Genomic DNA, 23,906 nt, shown 5'->3' with positions numbered 1-23,906 from the left:
AGAAGCGGTTCAGATAGAGTATGACTCTAGGTTTTAAGACCCACATGAATTACAAAATTATCACACAGCCCCTGACCTAGAGGAAGATGGACATGTGGGTATTGTAGGAGATTTGTGCTTTGTAACTGTTGACTGACTCGCACTAAAATGCAGATAGGCTAAGCAAGATTTCCATTTATAGTTTTTAAACCAAACATTTTATTTTAAAACAGCTTTAAAAGAAAAATTATGAAGACAAGTGCTATCTTATATCCCATGCTTAATAGTAAAACTTATATTAAATAATATCTGACTATAGTTAGTCAAGTTTTTTGATGATATTATTATTATTATTTTTTTTTTTTGGATTTTCGAGACAGGGTTTCTCTGTGGCTTTGGAGCCTGTCCTGGAACTAGCTCTGTAGACCAGGCTGGTCTCGAACTCCCAGAGATCCGCCTCCCTCTGCCTCCCAAGTGCTGGGATTAAAGGCCTGCGCCACCACCGCCCGGCTATGATGATGATATTATTTTAACCAGAGCCCATGCTTTCTCCTTCTTCATACCCAATGACCTTCCTCTGTCCTGGGATCCTGTCCAGATTATCATATTACATTTAGCCATTCCTCCTTAGGCTCCTCTTAGCGAAGACAGTTTCTTTCCTTGTTTTTGAGAGCTGTGACAGTTTGTCATGTGTTTTTCTCATAATTAAACTGGGTTCATTGGATTGGGAAAGGAAAACCTCAAAGCAAGGGTTCTTCTCATCAGCTCACATGGGAACATGGTATCAACAGGACATATGGCTGCTGATGGTGTCTTTGACTATGTGGCTGAGGCAGCAGCACTCAATAGGTTTTTTTTCCTCTAAGTCACTTTCTACCCCTTTTCATAGTGTACTGTTTTATTCACATTGTTGTGACGAAATATAGAATAGGAAAACTTGTGGGAGGAACAGCTTATCTTGGTTCACAGTTTCAGTGGATACAGTCCATCACCTGGGCAAGGCAAGACAGCTCCCTGGTGGGGACATTTGGCCTCTGGTGCTCTGTTACAGTAACATTGGTCACTGTTCTTATCTTTAGTGACCTGTGTTCCTGTTCTCATCCTTAGTGGCCTGTGTTATAGTACAGGCTCCATATCCCAAAGATTGACTTTTTTCTAAAAGGAATATTTATAACTCTATGCCATTAATTTGAATCTACTCATTTATTCATGCCATCATAACCAATGGGCGTTTGTTTTATACTTGAAGTTATATGATGCTCAGTATTGAGATCTAAATATTAACAGCTGAGATGAAAAAATCACCAAACAGACAAGCCTCTGATAGTGTTTGCAAACTATTGTCTAGACGAGGTTAAGTGAAATGTGAAAATCCACCCTAAATGTGGGTAGCACTATGCCAAGGACCGGAATCTCAGACTACATAAAAAGGAGAAACCTAGCTGAGCTCTGGAATTCTTCACTTTCTGCTTCCTGACTGTTGATGCAACAGTCTCTTCTTCTCTTTCTGCACCACCTTCCTTGCCATGTTGAACTAAATCTCTTCTCTTTCCTACATTGCTTTTGTCGGGTATTTTGTCAGAGGACTGAGATAGCAACTCACATTATTCACAGCTAATGCAAGGCTATCTTATTTTTTCTTCTTTCACATCGTTCCAGTTTGGGCCTTGGCTTTGCCAACTGAAGTGGATGTCTCTTAAACATACTCCTATCATTTTAAGGTTTTCTTCTGGCACCATGAGCTTCTCCATACTCATTTGGTGTAGTTCCTGATCCATAAACCAGCTATTTCCTCAAAGACCTCTGGTTATGTTTATTGAAGGATAGTGTTGGCACAACCCAGAACATTCATTTCCATTTTGGGGGGAAACATTTACAAATTATAACCAGTTTTAACCTTCATATTACATAAAAAGGGAAATATGGGCAAAAATGCAAGGAGTTCAGAAAAGGCACAAATATGCCTACTCTATCGAGAACCAAGGGTTGTGAATAAGCCAATTGAAACAACCTGTCAGTACAACTAAGAGAAGTCAGTTAATAAATCAACTCAGTTTGTATTTAAAATTTTATTCTTATAAAAAGACAATTTAGTAGTAGAAAGGACAGAATGGAAAAACCCATGCCACCTCATTCTAACATTCATTTGCACCCGAACATGACAATGGCCAAATTTGACTTAATAGGGAAGTAGATGTGCCTAGAAGGGTGGTTCATTATTAAGGAAGTGTGAGTTTAGATCCCCAGTACCTATAAAAGCGGGGAAGGCAACTTTGCTGTGATCCCAGTGCTCTGGGGACAGAAAAAGGGTGTCTGTATTGAGTTGGCTAGCTAGATTAGATGAATCACCAGTCTCCAGTTCAACAACGGACCCTTTTTAGATATATAAGTGGAAAGCAATGCAGGAAGACACATGATGAATACCTCTGACTTACACACATACACACACATGCATAGACATATGTGATAACACATTGACACACATGAGCACCATCATATCAATATACACATATTTGGGGGGGAGTTGGAGCATACATTTTTAAACCACTAGACTTTGCTTATTTTAACCATTGAGAATGCAGCTCCGAACCCATCTTCCAGCTGTTTTAATTGTTCCTGACAGGCATTCAGCCCAATGGTACCTTATTCATTCAACCCAAAAAGCTTGGTGACTTAAGACTTTAGTCACAAGTGGTATACCAGCGACTTGGTTTTGTTTGAATTGAGCTTTCAGATGTTCAATTTTAAAGACACCCAAGAATGTTGGAAAAGCCACAGGAGGGTTTATGTTATAAACGCTCAATGAGCATAGAATCAAATAATTTCCAAATGTAGACTTTTCACTTTTTGATTTAATTTTATGTATTACAGTTGTGTGTGTGATGGGGAAGGGGTGCATGTGGGTCTACACGTGCATACACGCACACAGGCACATGTGTGCACGCAGACACAGGTGGCCCCGTGCATAGTGTATGTGCAGAGGACAGAAGACAAGACACATTTCAGGAGTCGGTTCTCTCTTACTATTTTACTGGGACAGAGTCTAAGGATGGCACGGTATTGTCGATGGGGCTGGTGCTCGCCTGCTCAGGGAAGGCATCCTTTCCGAAACTGGAAATGACCCTTGCTTAGCCCCCCAGCACAGGAATGTAACTCACCTACTTCAGTGAGAAGCAAGTAGCATTCAGCACTTATCACCTCTTCACGGCCGAGCCTGAGGAAAAAGACTAACAGCGTTTCTGACATAAAGTTAAATTGTTGGCCTTTTATTTTTTATAAATTATGATTTAGAAAAAAAAATGAGTCCTAAATTTTGAAGGAAAGGAGTTCCTAGGCTTAATATTCAGGTCACAAAAATATGTGGCTTATAAGAAACTAATAAAACAATGAGAATAATCAAGTGACCAATGATTTGTGAAAAGAACTTTTAAAGTTGGGGGCTTATTGATTTACTTTATATGTCCATATATGTGTATGTGTGTGCGTGGAAGCCAGAGATCAACACATTGTTCAGGAGCCATCCACGTTATCTTCCACTAGGACCTGGGCCTCCAGATATGGCTAAGACTGAGCAAGTTCCAGGGCTTTTCCTGTTTCTGCCTTTCCTCTAGGCCAGGCTTTCTACGTAAGTTCTGTGGTCCAGCTCAGCTCCTCGTGTCTGTGCAATGTGCTCTTTACTAACGGAGCCATCTCCCCAGCTCTTTCAAAAGATTGTTTTTCCTGTTTTATTTTATGGTGGCTAGTTTTGTATACAGTACGTTACCATTTATGCTGGCTTTGATTAGCATCATGAATGTATTTAGTTTTATGAGTTTTGTTAAAAATTGGCACCCACACTTTGTCTTGTGTGGCAAACTCCGACACCAGATGAGCCTGAAGCAAAATGATAATTGTCTGCTGAGGTGAGAACACAGGCCTGTTGGGAGACATTTATCCTCCTTACAGAATTTCACCTACTTCTGTATAGAAATTCCAGAGAAGGCTACACGATAACATCATGTATTCACAGATATCCTTTTTCTAATCAGTATTCTGGATAAATAAGGACATATGTGTCATAAAACCTTTCATAGCAGATCTTTTCATACTGTTAATGAATATGAAAACTGAATACATTTAGCACTCAATTGTACTTACCAATTTAAGAATGGCTTTACAGATCAAGGATAGATTAGGAATTTATTAGCAACAAACTGTTCCAAGTAACCACAAATAACTACCTTAATGTCTTAAGCAATTTTATATTCATTGAATGAAATACTATCCCAAGCTATTTTAATATCACTTCAGTTATTTTTAGTCTTTTTACTATTTGATGGTAATCTTACAGAGCATGTGATTTAAAATTTTATTCTCTTGACTATAGAAAGATTCAATACATATGGGAAAGCTGAACAGAACCTAGTGCAGACTTTTAAGATGAAAAATGATCCATAGGCCATAGGAAAGAATTACTTTAATTTGAAGAGTGGTTTCTATTAGAAACATATATCAAAACAGTGTAAAGAAAAATGGATTGTTAAATAATAAATTTACATAGTGCATACCTTTGAAGAGAGGAAGGAGTTCACGATTAGAGAGGTATCTATGAAGCTATAATTAAATTAATAGTATCTTGTGTATCCATTTTACATATTTAATAGTTGAATAAAAATGATGTAAGTAAAATAAAAAACAATAAGATTTTTTTTTTCAAAAAAGGAAGAACCCTGACATATCATTATGGGATAAAGTACTTCCAAAAAAGCCACTGAGTTCTTTTTATTTTTTTTGCTTTTATTTGTTTGTTTTATCAAGACAGGGTTTCTCTGTGTAACTTCAGAGCCTGTCCTGGAACTCACGCTGTAGACCAGGCTGGCCTTGAATTCGCAGAGATCCACCTGCCTCTGCCTCCCAAGTGCTGGCATTAAAGGCGTGTGCCACCACCGCCTGGTGAGTTCATTTTCTGTTCATTATCCACTAATGACCCTTTAGAGTAGTGTGTTTCCCCAGTAAAACTCCCTAGGAGCAAGCTAAAGTTTCCTTTGCAAATGGTCATCAATTAGAGGTTGCTCCTGGGTTGGGGTGGGAACATGTGTCCACTTCTCCTTTCAGTTCCAGAATCCCGACTGGTAGGCCATGTGCACATTGTCTCCGTCTCTGTGCCTTCATATGCACGTAAATCCTGTTGCTGTAGAAGCTGTGTGCTGGCTAGTTTAGTCAGCTTGACCCAAGCTAGAGTCATCTGAAAGGAGGGAACCTCAATTAAGAAAATGCCTCCAGAAGACCCAGCTCTGTAATACAATTTGAAATTAGAAATGGTGATACCCTAGAAGTTCTTTTATTATTCATGATTATTTTAGCTATCCTTTTATGTGTGTGTGTGTGTGTTTCTGTGCGAAGCTGAATGTTGTCCTTTCAATATCCAAGAATTGTGTTGGAATTTTGATGGGGATTAAATTGAATCTGTAGATTGCTTTTGTAGGATGGCCAGTTTTACTATGTCAATCCTACCGATCTATGAGCATGGGAGATCTTTCTATCTTCTGATATCTTCTTTAACTTAATTCTTTCTTGAATGACTTGAAGTTTTATCATATAAAACTTGCTTGGGTAAAGCTACCCTCAAGATATTTTTTACTATTTGTGGCTGTTGTGAAGGGTGGTGTTTCTCTGATTTCTCTCTCAGTCCATCTGTCATTTGTATATAGGAGGGCTACTGATCTCTGTGAGTTCATCTGGCATCTAGATACTTGGCTGCAAGTACTTATCAGCCATAGGTCTGTCCCACTAAAATTTTTAGAGTCAGTTATGTATACTATTGTATCATCTTCAAATAAAGCTACTTTGCTCTAAAGAAATGGAAGATCAGAATGATTTTGTATCTGTCACTGTTCAAGTTTCTTTAATTCAAAATAATATACCAGAGGGGAATATTTTGAGTTGGCATGATCTTAATTCCTTCATAGACAATGTTCATGGCATCTGTTTAAAGTATTTTTACTTTTATTTAATTTTTATATTTTGAGATGGAGTTTCTCTCTGTAGCCCCAGACTACTGATTGGTACTGATTGATAGAATTGATTTGAGTTCAGGCTAGCCTTGAACTCAGAGATTCCCCTGCCTCTCTCTCCTGAGTACTGGGATTAAAGGCATGTGCTATCATACTCAGCCTTAAAAAGTATTTTTAAAATAATCAAAAAATACATGAGAGATCGTAATTCTAATAAAAATGAAGAGAGAAACTGAATTTTCTTTTGCCATTGTTATAAATGTTGAGAAACCAAGTATTACATAATAAAAATAATAATTGTGAGTATGAAGGAGAAACTTTTAGCTTGCTGGCATTAGACCCTGGTGAGTGCCTACACTTAGGTAAAGTCTCCTCTCTCTCACTTTCTGTATCAGTGAGCTCCTGGTTTCCCTTCGGGTATGATTCTACCGAACCTGAATCATCTGAACTCAACTTTCAGGTATCTTTCTCTTTGCTTAACCTTACATTTGCTCCTTTTGCCTAAACCCCTGTAATCTTCCCAGAGCCCACCTGCTTCCCCCAGGGTGATCTCCAGCTTCACACCTCTGTCCCTGGTCTGTCTAGTAGGACTCAGACTCACAAGGTAGTTCTCCTCAACACTTTTAGACTGCACCCTCATCTACCCTACTCTTCCTCACCCAAGGATACACCTTGTTAATGAGATCACCCATTACACGGGATTGGAATCTTAGCAAATGGGCAAAGTTCTCTCTGCTCCTCCTTAGTCACCACTCGTTGATGCTTCAGTATTTCCCCTTCTCTAGTTACAAGGCTCTTGCAACACTCCTGGCTAGGATTTCTGAGGAGAATCCTGACTTCTCGTTGCATCTTTCTTGCGTCCTGTCCTACCAGCCTAAACTCTTGCAGCTCCCAGTATCCTGTGAGAAGCAGATGAGTTTTGCATATACAGTTCCATCTCCCAAATTCTCCTGTTTTGTACCCCTCCCACACACACCATGGCCCTATTAAGCCTTGAAGGTAAATCCAGTGCATCGTGTTTCCAAATAAATAGCCCCATGATTTCTAAGGGAAAAGGCAGAGCTGGCAACATTTCCCAGCTCATTCAGAAGGAAAGGGTGTGGTTCAGTGGGATTTGCTTAGTGCACAGAGCCAATGCCAGCTCTGCTGCTTACTTCAGAGAACACATCTCCCAGACTCTCCTTCCAGAGTATTAACAGTCTTCCCAAACCATTGCTTTGTCAGCAATTACTGAGTGCAACTGTGGTGTCTGTAGGACCAGTGCCAAAAAACAGTGCCCTGGTTTGATAAAGCTGATCTATTTAGACCACAAACTCCATAAATTCATATAGAGCAGGAAATATTCATAGAGAACATTAAGAAACAAGTTGCTGAAGCACCTAAGGCTCCTTAGGATTCTCATCTCAGTCAGTGAGAATGTGGCTTTAAGCACCAAAACCAATTATGTGTGGACATTTACAACACTTCTTGGTTTTACTAGTAAACTTTTCATTTCCATCTTTTATGGTTCATGCGAAAGATCACTGTGTGTGTGTGTGTGTGTGTGTGTGTGTACATGTAGAGGCCAGAAGTCAGCCTGTCTTGTCTTTCCTCAAGGAACATCTACCTTGTTTCTTGATTTCTTGAGACAGGGTCTCTCGCTAGAGAACTCACTTATTAGATAGAGCTGGGTAGCCGTTATCCTCTAGGGAGCTGTTCGTTTGTGTCTCCCAGTGCTGGGGTTAAAAGTGTGTGCCACCATGCCCAGATATTTTACGTGGTTCTGCGGATCCAACTCAGGTCCTCATGCTTGTTCAGCAAGCACTTGATGGCCTGTGGTATCTGCCTAGGACTGCAAGAGAATTCTTGTCTCTCTGTCTCTCTGTCTCTCTGTCTCTCTCTCTCTCTCTCTCTCTCTCTCTCTCTCTCTGTGTGTTTGTGTGTGCATTAACAGTGCATTGGTGTTATATCTACTGACTTTTTACTGTGTAATTGAAAGCAGCTTTCATTTGGAATAAAATATTTCCATTTTTCAAGCATACTGAAGAATTATTCAGAACAAGATCATTCTGACGCTACCATTCACATTCCTGAGATTGATAAGTGAGCTGACTTATTTTTAATGTTAGTCTTTTCAACTAAAAATATCTGCAGCAACTAGAGAGGGACTTGTTTTCGGCAGTGGACATCTTTCTAGGTCCTCTCGTGAGCTCTTCCATGAGCAGGGAGCTGAACCCTTTCATGCCATTTCTCTCCCAGCATTCAGTATTGTTCTAGCAAACGCTTGCTGAAGGTCGGACAGTCTATACAGACCCAGGATGCTTATATAGGCATTTTGTTACTTTTTTGATTATTACTTCCTCATGTTTGGCCAAATTATAGACAGTAATTTTAAAAAGTTACTTGGAAACTAAATATAATGTAATAAATGATGCTTGCAATAGGAAAGGTGAATGCAAGTAAAAGAATTATAGTAGTGATTTTCTACTCTGTCCAAAATAACATTTGACCACTGAATATTTATTGCAGTAAATGACTTCTAGAGTAGTCATCAAAAACACGATCAGATCTCGCCAAAAGAGTCCATTTTCCACATATTTTTAAATTGCAGGGGGAAAGCCCCTATCAGCCTGCAGGCGACTCCTTTACATTGGAGATATAAGTCTTCTGGGCTCTGCTCATTCGTTCGGAGCTGCTTTTCGGTGAACTGCTGAGCCAGTGTTCTCCCTACACGCTGCCATTCAGTTTGCACACCACGAAGTCAGCCATCCAGCACAGCCCCGAGACAACACCTTTTCCCTCCACCACACACACAACGCTTATTTTGTTTCTCAGTGCTCCAAATGAAACACTTCACCCCCTTACATATAAAAATTGGGTGCAAGAGCCTGTGAATGGAATTGTGAGAAGGGCGGGGGTGGGGGGGAGAAAGAAAGGTCAGTTCTTCGAGGCTGACATGTCACGCACTGTCTTTGTACAAAACAGCCTTGTTCAAGCCTACATCATATCTTTAAGACAGAAGGCCTTATCTTCCCCTTGGGCTTGTGACGTACCACGAATATGCTTTACTTCTAAACTTAGCCATACTGACGTCCTTGTCATTCGTGACAGGGCACAGTCATTCGCTCCTGCACATCCAAATTTGAGGACTGTCCAACTCCGAGCCCTGCTTGAGGACTTGGGACCCATCAAAGAGCTACTTCAATAGAAGGATATCATTCCTGCAGTTTCTGACTGCCAAGTCATGGTGTCATTGAGAAGGGACATGAGCAGAGGGCTCTAGAGAGTACCATGTGTAAGCACTGAGAATGGAAATTTGGGCCTCATTATATGTTTTTGTACACACATGCACATGCGCACACACACACATACATGATCTCCCTCCACCCCCCCCCCAAAAAAAACCACAAACAAACAAACAAAAAAAACCCAAAACTTTGGTTTATCTTTTCCCCATTAGTGAATAATTTATCTCATTCCTTAGGATAATTATGAGTCAACAACATCATCAACATGGTGTTATAGGAGAAATAATCACATTTATAAGGAACTTTGAGTTACCTAAATATCTTAGGTCATAAGAGAAGCCACTGAGGTCAAAGGGGGCGGGGGAATGATGTAGATAATACTGTGAAACATATGTTAGTAAATCACACCTTCCTAAAAAGTCAACCCCTGGGATTCCCTGCAATCCAACAAGAAAACAGTGGAAGAAATAGAAACTGGCCCCACCGGGACGTCAGTAGGTCAAAATCCAGTACAGCAGATACAGTTCTGCAGGCCGGTCCTGTAAAGATATGCAGTGTTCCGACTGTAGTCACCAGGACACACTCCTGAGGCTTAGGCTAGCTTAAAGAAGTACAGTTTTGGTGTGTGGATTGACGGGCCTGCTTTCTGTCCAGATAATAAACTGCCTAAAATCAGGACCCTCAACCAGAAGGATGAAATTTCATAAAGTATTCTGGTCATGCCTTGGGAAAGTGTGCACAATTCAAACCCATGTGATGTAAATGGCTAGCTAGAGGAAGTTTGAACATGGCTAAAAATAGTCTTTAAATTTCATAGAGCTACATGTCCTACTGTGAGCAATGGTTGTAACGGCGTGGACAGGATAAGGGCATGCTGGAGAGGCTCTGACTGGAGCACGTGCCCTCTAACAAGCTGTCAATGAGGAGTTCCAGGGACTTGTTGTCTGTTCTCCCCACCAATGGTCCAGATAATCTGTGCACCTATAAAAATTCTTGGATGTCCTTATTTGTCTCCTATTAAACTGCCTGTATCTTGTGACTCCTTTACAACACGTGTAAAAATCTAGGGGCTGTTTTATTTTTGGCTTTGGTAACTGATGTAAACTTACTTCAGATCTTTTTTTTTTTCCTGAAACTCCAAGTTTAAGCCCTTAGGTCGCTGCAGTTAGGTGTGCAATCAAGATAACATCAGGGCATTGGGAAGATGGAGCAGTGTGTGAGGTGCTTGCCAGGAAAGCATGAGGACCTGAGTTCAAATCCTCAGAACTGACTTAAAAACTGACTATGATATTGCAGGGCTATAACCCAAGCACTGGGGGGCCAGAGGCAGGAGGACCTCAGGGACTCACTGACTGACCCTTCCATCCCACTTGATGAGCTCTGGGTCCCGTGAGAGATCCTGCCTTGAAAACTAAAGTGGAGAATGAGAGAAAAAGAGGTGCAGAGTCTACCTCTAACTTCCACATTCTCACACACATAGGAGTACACCTCCTACACACAGCCACTGCACACATGTACAACATACACCAATAAATAAATATATAAATAAATAAATAAATGTGAGATAGACAAGCATCAGAATTTATTCGTACCGAGATATGACTAGAGATATGTTTCCTTTAAAAGGAGCACTCTTAAAAGACAATAATGAATGAAGATCTCAAGACCCATCTAGTTCTAATACCAAATGATTAGAAAGTTAAACGGGGAACTTTGGTCCCTGTAACCTGGTTTAGGTTGATAATTGCATCTGGGCTTTCAAAACCCATCACAATTTACAAGCTCAATGCCATTTTCATTGTGATGTCTCCCCTAATATCTGTTGCAAATTATGCCCAGCATTATCAAGGTCCTGGTATTTTTAACCATATTTAAGTAGTATATTTTGTGGCTAGAAAAATGTCTTTCATGGCTAAATCCTCACATTTGTACACACCGTAGGGACCTGTGGTTCTCTTGCATTTCTACCTTCCAGATATTTAAAGCAGTGGCTCTCAACCTGTGGGCCATGAACCCTACCGGGGTCACATACCAGATATGCTGCACATCAGACATTTGCATTATGATTCACAACAGTAGCCAAGTTATAAAGTAACAATGGAAATAATCTTATGGTTGGGGGTTACCAGAACATGAGGAACTATATTAAAGGAAGGTTGAGAGCCAGTGATTTAAAGGACCATGTGAGGACAGTGGAATCCATGACCTCAATCCAGGTTACAGCGACTCTTCCCATGTGAAAATGAAGCATGGGTGACGATAATCAAATCTCATTCATAACTGAGCGGAAGCACAGATGTCAGTCACCACGTGAAACAAAGACTGTGACTAAAACCAAGAGCTGGAAGGGGATCGAGGCAGGGCATCTGATTGGCTGGCTCTGTGGTCAGCTTATGGGAACAAAGGGTGGTCATTTTGATACACAGCCAAACCAGAACTGTACCTCAGATCAACTTTCTGTAGAAGGAGAGAACTGAGCGTTGATTCTATAGCTTTCAAGTACACAGACAAATGACTTCTTTTCCTCCTTGTGATGGAATTTCCAGAGATGATGCTGCGCATTTAAAAGAACACCTCTTTCCTCTCCTCGTGGGCACACGGCCAGGTCATGGTCACCCATATCCATACCCAGCTAGCAAAAGTGGTCCATCCCCCTCTCAGTCCACCGCCCAGTGCCTATAACCTCTATATTTCCCCTCTTCCCCTCTGCCCATTGGGTTTAGTCAGAGCCGTAGACTCTGGGCACCTATGGAATGGTGGGACAATGTGTGAAGGAAGCCTCATTCCGAAATGACTACCAGTCAGGGACAGAGACTGTTCACATCCAACTGACCTGCATCGGCTCTTTAGTTTTTCTGGTGTTCAGCCTTGAAGAATTGGAAGCTTTTGGTGTCAGAGTTGGATAACTTCACACACTTGGTAGAACTGTAGAATTACATGATGATAATATAAATTGTGAATGTGTCGTGAAGGAGTTTGTGAATATATATGAAGTTATATTTCCCACAGATACATTTTTAAAAGATAAGTGAATAACATTGAACCAAAACCCTTATACCATGGTGCTATGACTTAGGAGGAAAAAAAAAAGTCAGAGAATTGAGCTTTCCTATTCCATCGGAAAGCATTTCAGTTAAGCATCCATAGTTTCTCCTTCTGCTGACTCTTTCTCCCTCAGAAGAGGATGTTATCCTCACAAAACTGAAGGAAGAGTGGAAGTGGTCCTTCTGTTACTCTTAGGGAATTCTTTCAAATGATCTTCAAAAAATAGCCATGAATATGTTTAGTCAAATTTCTAGGCAGTATCCCTGTTAGAATTTGTATGATTAGGTTCTGCTGGAAGTACATTTTAAACTTGAACTTCCCAAGGAAATAAAATAAATTAAGCAAAGAGAATGAAAATGTCTTACTCGATGCAAAATATGTTGCACTGATACTATTTGGAACCTTGTCAATATTTTTAACCACATCTATGTGTTATGAGAGTCCCAGACAATGCTTTGTCATTGCTAATTGACTCTGAAAAATGAGCAAGACTAGCAGTCACATTAAAATGATTACAATTCAAAACTCCATCTCTCCAGACTTTTTCTTCTCATAGTTATGGGCCAGTGTCCAAAAAAAAAAAAAAAAAAGAAAAAAATACACCTTGGCCAATATAGAATTTTAATTCATCCATTAGGTCTAATTAGGATCAAATATTCATTATGCACCAGTAATTGCAGTAAGTGGACTTCCTAGGATGAAAATTGTTTGTGGCTAATGTGCTGTAGCAACCCGTGGAATACTCTGTAGCTATATTCAGCGACTCTGCGGAGAACTCCCCCCTTGAGGAATGGGTACTTATAAAGGTGATCCCTCTACAGTCCTAAATGTGGTTGTGTATTGGTATATATCCAATTTAAGTATGAAGTATTATGACCCCAAGACAAGCAATATTTTCTTGTCTGATACACACCCAATAGGTACCAGACAAGGACACAAATTCCTCAGGCTGCACGTTTTGTCTTGACTAAATGGGTCAGCATTTATTAACAGTTTGAAAAGACAAATATAAAATGGAACCACAGCCAGACTTAATTAAATTACTCCCTCTAGTCTTATTTTGAGGGCATTTTCTGCTAACAGTTTCTAGGTCCTGTCTGAAAAGGTTTGTGCGCTCAGCTCACCACTGTCTTCCACCGCCATGACTTGGATGTCGTCATTCTTTCTTTCTTTTTTTTTTAAATATTTATTTATTTATTATGCATACAATATTCTGTCTGTATGCCTGAAGGCCAGAAGAGGGCGCCAGACCTCTTTACAGATGGTTGTGAGCCTCCATGTGGTTGCTGGGAATTGAACTCAGGACCTTTGGAAGAGCAGGCAATGCTCTTAACCACTGAGCCATCTCTCCAGCCCTTAATCTTTCTTAATAGTCTTTGAAAGCCGACTGTGCTACACAGATAGATGTGGATTCTAACTATAATAGTATTGTTACTTTGTTTCATTTTTAAACAAGTATGCACTGTTAGCATGCACCAACTGGATGATCCTGCTTTGCAGCTAGATGATGCGATTTCTCCTTAAGCTCTTGCTCTGTTTGCACGGAGATCCCCTGGACGAAGTTTCTCATCTTTGGCATTATTAGCATTTTGATCGAATGACTATTTGTCATAGTGGATTCTCTGGCACGCTGTTGGATATTTAGTAACATCCTGTCCTTTATGAGAAGCCAGTTAACACCTCTCCATAGCATAATAATTGCAATCGAAACTGTCTCCGTATGTCACCTGTTCCCTGGAAAGCAAAATCAGACCAGTTGATCCTCAATATCCATAAATTTCCGCTTAATACAAAACTGTTTTTGCATCATAATAGGTGTTAATGCCAGCGAGAACAAACCCTTTCTTCACAGTTCTTTAGTGGGGTTATCTCCATTTCTTTTTATTTCTGTGCTTGACAATGTGTGATGGCTAGAACTCTCAACTTGACAGGATCCAGAAACACCTCAGACAAACAATTATGAGGGATGCTTAAAACCAGATTAGCTTCTGGTTTTGCCCATGAGATATTATCTTAATTGAATTCAATGGAGTTGGAAGACCCAGCCGAAAGAAGGTAGTGCCACTCCCCGCCCCAACTTGAGTTCTAGCATCTATTGTCTGTGTTCCCTGACCATGATGCAGTATGACCAGCTGTCTCAGTGTGACCAGCTGCATCAAGCTCCCTGACAACACAACATCTTTGCCATGATACGCCCCGCCCCCATCTTTCTTGCTTTTCTCACAATGTTTTATTGCAGCACGGGGGGGGGGGGGGGGGGAAGCAGTTAGAACATGGCATCCAGCATCTTTCTCTGATCTCTGTTCTTTTTTCTATTTCTCTCCCCTCAAAAACACCTATCTCCATAGATTTGTTTGTGCATGTTCATGTCCATATTCTGTTCCTGTTGTGGTCCATATTATATTCCTCTACCATATTCAGAGTGGTTTAGGCTCTAGGGCCAGTTAGGCAGCTGCCTGACGCCTGCCTCCCTCTTTTAACATTAGAGCCGCTCCTCAGCCAGTTGTCTAAAGCTTATGTATGAACGTGCATCGTAGACACACGTGAATGATGCTTTAGGTTCATCCTCTTCCTTTTATGGACCAGAGATGCTCTCACAGCAGTTAAGGGGAAAAATTCTTGTCTGAATCAGCATGCCGCGTGAGGGTGGAGAAAGGATTCTAGCCTCAGTTAGGAGGACATTCCAGAGACCAGTATCAGTTCTCCGCGGCATAATGTGTCCCCACAGTGTGCTGATGAGACCAGACGGTGGTATTTCCACATATCCCTATAAACAGCCACTACCGGGCTAACTACTCCCCCAGTGGGTCCACTTCCTAACCAGCTTAGCAAATGTTTGCTGAAACTGAAGCCATAGTACCAGCAGGTGAGCAACACTCCCTAAAGATTAATTTCTATTATTTTTCTTGTGACGCTCTCAAACGGTAAATGGCTAGCGAGCATGCGTTTTTCCCTCTCCACCTTTGCACTGAGGCCATGGCCTCTGTTTCTGTCTGAGCTGGTTTGTCTGAAGGGACAACTAAAACTCTTCTATTAATCCTTCAACTATTCTATTTTGCAGTGTCATGCTGCCCCCCAAAGCCACCAAATGCACCTCCTCATAGGTTAATGCAGGCTCTGAAATAATTCATCTCTAGTTTTTCCTTTCATAAAATGCTACTGGCATCAAAGCCCATGTACTGTAAGGCTACACAATTTAATGTGCTGATCTCTGTAATTCTGAGCCAAGTTGGGCAGGAGGAATTGGAGGTCTGTGTAGTGGATGAATTGGTTTCCAGTCCTATCAGGATTCCAGATGAAAAGTTGGCTAGCTTTCTTTTCTTTTCTTTTCTTTTCTTTTCTTTTCTTTTTCTCTCTTCTCTTCCTTTCTTTTTCTTAATACATTATGAGGACTCCTTCCCTTTTCCATTAAGACTAACTCTCACTGGGATATTAGGAAGGCAGGAAGGTCAAGGCAATCAAATCTTCCCTGCCCATCTCTGCTCTTGCCAGATGTAGCTCAGAGCAGGCATGATTCTGGGGATGCTCTTAGCCACAGCTTCCGAGCTTCCTCAGCCCGATGAACTGTAGCATTCCCAGGCCCCAGCTGTCTTTATGATGATTCTCTTCTCAGTTGCCCCAAACCAGCTTTTATATCTGGGTAGGCTAGGTAATCTTCCCAGGACAGCACCTTCAGGCCAGCTGCAGGGATCACTCCTGGGGGCTAAGGAATTCCATGTTCTCGTCGAGGAAACACATTCATGAAAGTGACCTTGTTCCACGTCCCTTAGAGATGCATTTTAAAATAAAGCCATACCTGCAGTGCCCAGGACCAAGCTCGAAAACCAACCCTTCCTGATGACATCACTACAAAACAGCATCCTCGCTGAGTTCTCCTCCATTTCCCTACCAGTTCTCCTCCGAGAATACTGTGGGTGTGAGTCTCATTCTCCTCAAGCACACCCTGCTACTGTCTGAAGTAGGTCTCAGAACTTTAGGCTCCACAAGGAGCCCAGGGAAATCTCATAGCCAACAGAGGCAGCTTCACTTTACCAGTTCAGCTATGATTTTACACCATGGATTACCAAAACTAATGGACACATTGACTAGCAAAATCTCATTTTGTGAGAGAATTATTTCAAGATGATTAAGCAATTTATTTTATGTATGACTAACGTCTCATTAGTAATGAAAGACAGATACAGAATCCATCACCAACCTCCTCTTCCCTTAAGTGTTAGGCTCCTTAGGACTGGCCCTGGGGTCTTTCTAGAGAGCCTAACTCAGCTACAGAAGTTACTTTCTGTTAATATACAGGGCCATTTGGGTGCCCTTAAGGGTTTTAGAGTCCTGCTATCCAACATGCTGGACTCCATATTCCACAACAGATGTCAACATGGAAATATAAGAGTAACAGAAAGTAACCTTTGATGATATTTTCAAGAACATATTGCATAAATCAAAGTCAGCACGATTAGAGTTTTCCTGGTGAATATGGGAGGAACCAGGAATGCAGCTAGTTATTCTCCTCTCAGCCCTCACTGGGGCCCTGAATGGCATTTCCCTTCATTAAAACTTGGCACCGACTAATGAAGCTAAGGTCACGTATCCCAGTCATCTCTGATTAGATGCTGATTTCCTAGTTCAAGTGAGAGCAGCCCCTTCCCACCTCGGAGCAGTCACTGAAAACTTACAGAGTGTGGTTCAAGTGAAAACGAGCTTGGTTACCAGCTCTTCCCACAGCTTAGATGAGCCAGGATCTTCCGGGACAGAGCAAGTGGTGGTCAAAGATCAAGGAACCTGATTCGTCTAGCACGGGTGTGGTGGATTCCAGCAAAGGACTAATCACCCTAGCAACTCCAGCTGCCTGTGAGAGATGACAAGAATGTCCTTTCTCCTATGTCAGTGGTTCTCAACCTATGGGTTGTGACCCTTTTGGTGGTGTCAAAGAACCTTTTCAAAGGGGTTGCCTAAGAACATCAGAAAACACCAATATTTACATTGCAATTCATAACAATAGCAACAAAAATAGTTTTACATCTTAGAAGGCCTAAAGCCCATACTGAGATGGCACCCTTCATATTCCTCACCGTACATCAATCCCACCATGCTCACCTTGGCTTTCCAGAGCTCATTCTGGCCACTAGCTCCATGCTATGTTGGCGCTGGTGTACTCTAATCAGATCAAAGTAACTGTGGAGAGCCAGAAAGATTTATCACACTGTGTAAAACATGCCGAGAACATGCTTCGCGATAGTGTCAGAGCACTCTCAGACATGAGTAAATGTATTTGAAGTTTCCCACTAGGCATTCATCTTTCTACAGCCCTTCAAGCTGCTTAAGTGGAGAGAAAACATGGCCTGCCATAAATCTCACAGAAACTGAGCCCTGACGAAAAGGCACTTGCTCCTTCCCTCTCCGTGCCGTCAGCTTTGTTATTCCTCCTGTGATTTCCCTCGGGCTTCCTTTTCCATAGCTTCCAGTGTGGTGAGATGTAGTTAAGGTTTTACTGATACATGGAAAGATCAAACATAGAGCAGGAAGGCATATTTCTGAGAGCTGGCTCTCCCCCAGCTTTTCGAGAAGACTGGAGTGTGGTGGGAAAGGTCATGGTGGAAAGATAGTGACCACGGAGACCAGTAGCACAGGCCTTCATCAAGAAGTTCTTTAAGCAGCTCGAGTTGAAGTCTTCATATTGGTCTAAAACTTAATATATCACAGAAAAACCAAAAATAGGATGCTATTTGTTGCTACTGTTTGGTTTTTACCTACAAGAATAATATCTAACTGTATAGTCTCAAGTTTTAAGCTGAGTGTTCAATAAGACACACCCATTAAGTACCATACTCACTAAGCAGATTTGGAATATCTTTCCCATTAGCAAGTCAGAATGGCACCACCTGAGGACAAAGTTGCCATGAGGAAGGTGCCTACCATGTTCCTTGGTCTGTCTTGTCTTTCACAAATGTAAGTTTAGAAGATGAATAACTCTACTACAAAAGCGAACAGTGTATTTTTCAAGATATCTGTCAAAAACTTATCAAAATCAAATATAGAACCACTTAGGACCCCTCTTCGCTCTAGGGATGTTTCCGGTGAGACTTGCATTCCTATTTGTCCAGGTTCAGGGCGGTACTGACACCATCTGCTTGGTCATCTATGGAGCGGCTCCTTCATCCTTCATGTCGGGTTCCCACTTCAGATATTCATGAGCAGTAGTGAGGAATTACTCCCTGTGTGCCCCCCCTCATCTCCATACAACCAGAACCTGGCACTCTCTGCCCTCAGCTGGGCTCCAAGTATCTGTCCGTTTCTTCTCCGTTTTCTTATCAATGGATGGCTAAGAGGAGCCCTCAGGGGGCTAGTCCACAGCGAAGCTGTCTCTCCGTTTGAAGCTCTATGTCCTAAATGAGAATCAGCAATGCATGTTAGAAGAGGTTAAGAAGAAAACCTCACGTGACAGTGTCGGGAAGTCTTAATGTTTGGAACCAATTTCAGCAGTTCTTAATGGCCATTTATCCTGACATGAAGCTTGTTGTGCCATTGTTATGGTTTCACTTGTAACAAGTCCACGCTGCCAGTGTGTCAAATATTATTGAATTTGTAAAATGTGTTCATTCTTGCATTCTGACAGTTCAAAATCATTTCAGTAGAGTAGGCTTACTGTCATGATCACTTGTTTGCATGGGTTCCTAGGTGACACTACTTCCTTGATTGATTTGAGCTAAAGAAAATGATGACTTGAGTCATGATAATTTACCAGTTCTCTCTGATCTCAGTAAACGCCGCAGGTTCTGTTCGGTAACACAGAACAGAAAATAGCCAACTTTCAGTTTATTTCAGTCCCAGCCATATACCGTGGACTGATAATTTACTGATTTAAGGAAACAAATCTGGGTTCAAAACCTCCCAGTTACATTCAGGAATCTGGAAAAGGCCACATCGGGTTGGCTGTGGTTCCAAGCTCCCCGTGAATGCAACAACTTATGCTGTGGGAACTCTGTTTGGGACTCCGATCCGTCACATGAGCACAGCGTAATGACATTATTGTAGTGGCATCCAACCACATGCATGTTTAGGAAGTAAGTGTGGAAAGAGCATAACAAAAATAAGGGGAAAGGGAGGAAAAGTCCACATGTCCAACACGCATGGACACCTGATCCCTGTCTAGCATGAAATCCAGGGGATGTGGAGGACAGATGTGGGAAGTCATAGAGTAAACTGATATGTTTAGGAAGCTACACGTAGAGTTGCAGGATACTGTGATGTAGATAAGGGAGGCAATAAATCCTCACATACAAGTTTTAGATGTATGGTTTTCATATTCATCACCAAAGGAAACCATGGAATAAACAACTGCAAGGCCCACTCCTGCGATACGCCAAGGGTTTATCTGGGTTCCGTCATACTAAGTAGCCATTGGGAAGGTAGTTGGGAAATCTTTGCCAAACCAAGGGGAAACCAAAGTTTGGTCCCCGGTTGAGCTATCAAAAATGAAACGGGTATGCAAAAGAGAAGTAACTAAAAAGATTGTATGATGCCTAGCAAGGCCAAATACGGTGAGATCAAATTAGTCGCCTACGGCAAATTTCCTCTGAGCTGCAAGTCGCTAAACCAGCCTACCTTACCAGGATGTTGTGTAACACTAAGAAACGAAGATGGACTCAGAGATGACAGTGTACCTAATAAAGAGTAGCACACTGAACCCCCATACTGCTGCCTCTCCGATCTTAAGTTCAGATCTAGGTTGCTTTGGTAGATGGGTGTAAACAAGATGTCTCTCCAGGAAACTGAGCCAGGACCAGCCAGGACCAAAGGGCTCAAAGTTACAAGCTGCTGTGAGGTTGGTTCATCTGCTAAAGGGGTTCCAGCTCCTGCTGGAGGCTGTGCAGGTATGCAGAGTGGGTGGGCAGGTTTGCCCTCTATATTCCTGGACGTGCAACACCTCATAAATGAGAAAGGCTTAGGAGATACTGGGAGCCGACTTAGGGTCAGTCATGCTTGGGAAATAATTGCTCTCTCCTAAATTTCATTTCTTTTCTCTCCTTTTTACTATAGCAGGTTTGGGGTTTCCTGGGAGTTTGAGAATGGCGTTCACACCCACATATGCACATATGGAGGACAAAAGCAGTGTCTGCTGGCTTGTTCTATCACTCTCTACTTTATTTATTGATACAGGGGGTTTCACTGAGCCTAGATCCCGCACACTGACTAGACTGACTGGCCACCAATCCCTCAGAACCCTCCTGTCTCTGCCTCACGTCTTTGGGGTTACAGTCACATTCTTCCACACTGGCATTTTTTCCATGTGGATTCGGAGCATTTGAACAGAGGTCTTTCTATTTGCAAACACTGTCATTGCCTCAGCCCTGGTCCTTATTTATTATTTCAGCCTAATCCAGTTAAAACTTTGGCTAAGCATCTATTTTTATGGCCATAGCAATAACTAATAGCTCTTGAGAATTTTCCACATCTGAGGCGCTATGGTGTGCAGGTTTGATAGATTTATATTAGTTGATCCCAAAGTAAACAGCAATGGAATTTCAACTCCATGTGTACATTGACCCTCGTTTTCTCTGGACACTTCTGGTCCTTTTTTGGCCTGGAAATTAGCTAGGGATTCAATGAATACTAAAAGAATGAGTGGTCAGGGAATGAATGGAGATTAATTTACAAAATCTATGATTTCTACTCTGTGCTATGCCAAGGTAGGTGGCCACTGAACAGTCACAGGAGAATTCTAAGAGGTCACAGCTACAGTCATGCTGACGGTGTGTTGTTTCGCTTTTTTTGTTTGGTTGGTTGGTTGGTCAGTTGCTTTTTATTTCCTGCCTATCTTAGAAACTGGGTAGCCATAAAATTTCAAGCAGCCATAAAACCTGCTTGAAAAGTCTAATCCTTAGTGTTGCTTAAACTCTATACCAAAAAATGTTCTACACAGAGGAGTAGACATTTGTCTTCACCAAAATTTAATGGGGAAACCTTGCCAGTGATTCGAGTTCAAATGGAAATAAAGAGGCTGAGCAACCAAGGGAGCCATGTTGAGACAATCAGGACAAATCTCTCTGATTTGGGAAAGACTAAAGACAACCCAGACACAGGAAGTCTGAAAAGCAGGGCAGAAGACAAAATGGGTACAGACCAGGATGAAGTGGTGCACAGGTTGGGGTAAGGAGATGTGTATCTTAATGATCAACCCGAAGGCCAAGCTTGGTTTGCTCTTGTCAGTTGGCCAGGGTATGATTTGCCACCAAAAGAGATAATGAAAGCAGACCTGTATTTTCAGTTTGCTCCATGCTGTGTCCTAAGAAGGCCACAGACTAAGGAGCAGAACAAAAGGTGAGAAGAGAGGCTGATCTTGGGCAAGGCTTCTATTTAAAGTGTAGAAGACTCAGACGTGCAAAAGAGCCGTAAGCTATCTTATAGAATGTTGAAGATTTCAAATGGTGTTTTAAGTCTGTGTGTATGTGTGTGTGTGTGTGTGAGCATATGTCTGTGAGTGTGTGAGAGAAAGCAAAATTACATCGTGTGTGTAGACGTGCATGTAGAGGCTACAAGTCAACACTGGGAATCTTTCTCACTGGCGCCGCCACCTTATTTTTTGAGGCAGGGTCTCTTACTGAACCTGGAATTTACCAATTAGATTAGATCTGCTGACGGCTGAGCCCTAGGGACCCTCCTGCGTCTGCCTCCCAGGCGTGGATTACAGGCACCTCACAACCACAGCTGACTTTATACACAGGGGCTGAGAATCTGAATTTAAGTCTTCATGCTACCTGCCAAGGACTGGACCAATTAAATCCGCACTTTCAGCCCTTCAGCTGAGGCTTTTCTTGATGACCTTGTCATACTTTACATACTCATGATCACTGATGTTGTTATATTTAGGCAAGGGGCAGACCACAAGTCTCAGCTTTGCAGCTTCCACACATTTTCCCTACATTTGGGGCATGGAGTACAAACCAAAGCATTGGTACATGCACTTGTTTCTCATCTGAGCTGCTGTTACACGCTCAGGCCCCCCCAGGCCCCCTAGCATTACTCCTTGCCGGTAGCATAGACGGGTGACCTTCCAGTCTTTATTGCCCCACTTCATGGCTCTCTTTACACCATAGCCACAGGGCATTCTGGTGTTGAAAAGTATCCTTTGGCAAAAGTACTAAAGAAAACCCAAACAACCATAAAGGGCCCAGCATGCCTCCCCCCAGTGACATTCTATAGGCTCACATTTCTGTGCCCGAGGCATTTTAGCAGGCGTGCGTATGTTTAGCTTCCTGCCACTTATGAAAACTGAACCAGGCGTTGCCCCATGCCCACGATGATGAATACACTGGCAGCTTGTGCACGAGGCATATGTAGCCATAAGACAGTGATTAGACCGGACCACCGCTTCCTTCTGCTTCCTTCTCAGACAAGACCTCACCCCCCCCCCCCCCCAGAGGACTTGTGTTTCTGTCCGGAGCTCTCTGCCTTTCCATCATCTATTTTTTATAGCGCTGACACTAAACCAATTGCAGCACATGAAGGGTATTATTTCGGACTCGGGGCATCATGATGCTGATTTCGCTGTTTCTAAAGGGTGCCTCTGCTGCGTGGGGTTATACCGTTGTCATGGGAGACCTGGTTCAACGGAACGTAAGTGTCTTCGGGTGCTTGATATTTCCAGAATGTAAATGCTTCATTTCCTATGCATGAGTGGGGATGGAGTATGTCAAAGTAAGGTGAAAGATGGGTGCTAAGGTTGTTGGTAGGATTTCCAGCAAAGATGGCAGAAGAGTGAAGATGAGCAGAATAATTAGTCGCACCCTCTCGTTTCTGAATAGATTGCTAATCTCTGAGAGATGTTGGTTTACCTGAAGCAGCTGTGTAGTGTTTCAAAAACAGATTGCCACGTGTTCTCAGAAATGTTTGTACTTTCTCATCTTTAATTACTCTCTAAGTTTTAGGCTTAAGGGGGGATAATCAGGACTTTTGAAATATGACATTTTGAAGGAGTCATTTGTGTGGAGCTAGAACCTCTTTCTCCTCACCCTTGAATGCCCCCTTCGCACACCAACAAAACAATCAGAACTAAATTGACCTGCTAACTGGTAATAACACTATAGACCAACTAGAAGTCTTTTTGCCCACGTGGGCTTGCTGACCATGGTTAGTCATCAATACCAAGTGTTAAGCTTTAAGTATGTAGCACGTCATATTCATAATAGCTTTAGGAGAGAGACCACATTTGGTTTGTTTCTCTATGAATATTTAGCACATTTCAGATGTATAAATATTACTGCTTTTTCAAGCATCTTTCCATTTTGCCCTGTTTCCAACTTTCAAGACTCCTTACTCAGCTCTCCGACTTTGCAAATGTAATTACCACGCTGATTGGGGTAGTAGAGAAAATAGCCGCACAACCCGTGCATTGCTGTTTTCCACGGCTCTGGGTTTTACCTCGAAGCAGGACCAATAGGACACCAGCGGAGGAGTGGACACAGGCTAGCCTTAGACAGCTCCATTCACTTTCTATTAAACCTGACAGCTCATTTGCAAGTTCACACATTTTAAAAGCTAGGGTTCTCGGAATCCTAGCAGCCGAATCCTCCCAAGTATGCAAATAGAAAATGGAGCCCAGAAAGCGCCCTTGCATTGGGGCGCCAGCCAAGGCATTATTATGGCCAAAGACAGAAATTAATTG

At 42.0% G+C, this 23,906-nt stretch overlaps 1 protein-coding gene across 23 annotated transcripts in view; it reads left to right on the top strand.

Moving 5' to 3' along the window:
* Positions 1-23,906, top strand: part of Sorbs2 (sorbin and SH3 domain containing 2) — a 318,492-nt gene that overhangs the window by 149,565 nt on the left and 145,021 nt on the right. For 20 of the 23 annotated variants that reach the window (XM_041632398.1, XM_041632399.1, XM_041632416.1 and 17 more), the window contains exon 3: positions 6,368-6,432. The exons of the other annotated variants lie outside the window; for them this stretch is intronic. In XM_041632398.1, the coding sequence (XP_041488332.1) occupies positions 6,392-6,432 (41 nt within the window). In that variant the 5' untranslated portion in view covers positions 6,368-6,391. The remainder of the gene's footprint in view (positions 1-6,367; positions 6,433-23,906) is intronic. 23 annotated transcript variants of the gene reach the window in all.

The sequence above is a fragment of the Microtus oregoni genome, unplaced genomic scaffold (assembly GCF_018167655.1).
Source record: "Microtus oregoni isolate MIOR12 unplaced genomic scaffold, Mior012 000041F_ref0000270, whole genome shotgun sequence".
NCBI classification, from domain to species: Eukaryota; Metazoa; Chordata; class Mammalia; order Rodentia; family Cricetidae; genus Microtus; species Microtus oregoni.
Note: the sequence above shows the minus strand (reverse complement) of the source record. Positions and strands in the feature narration are given on the sequence as shown.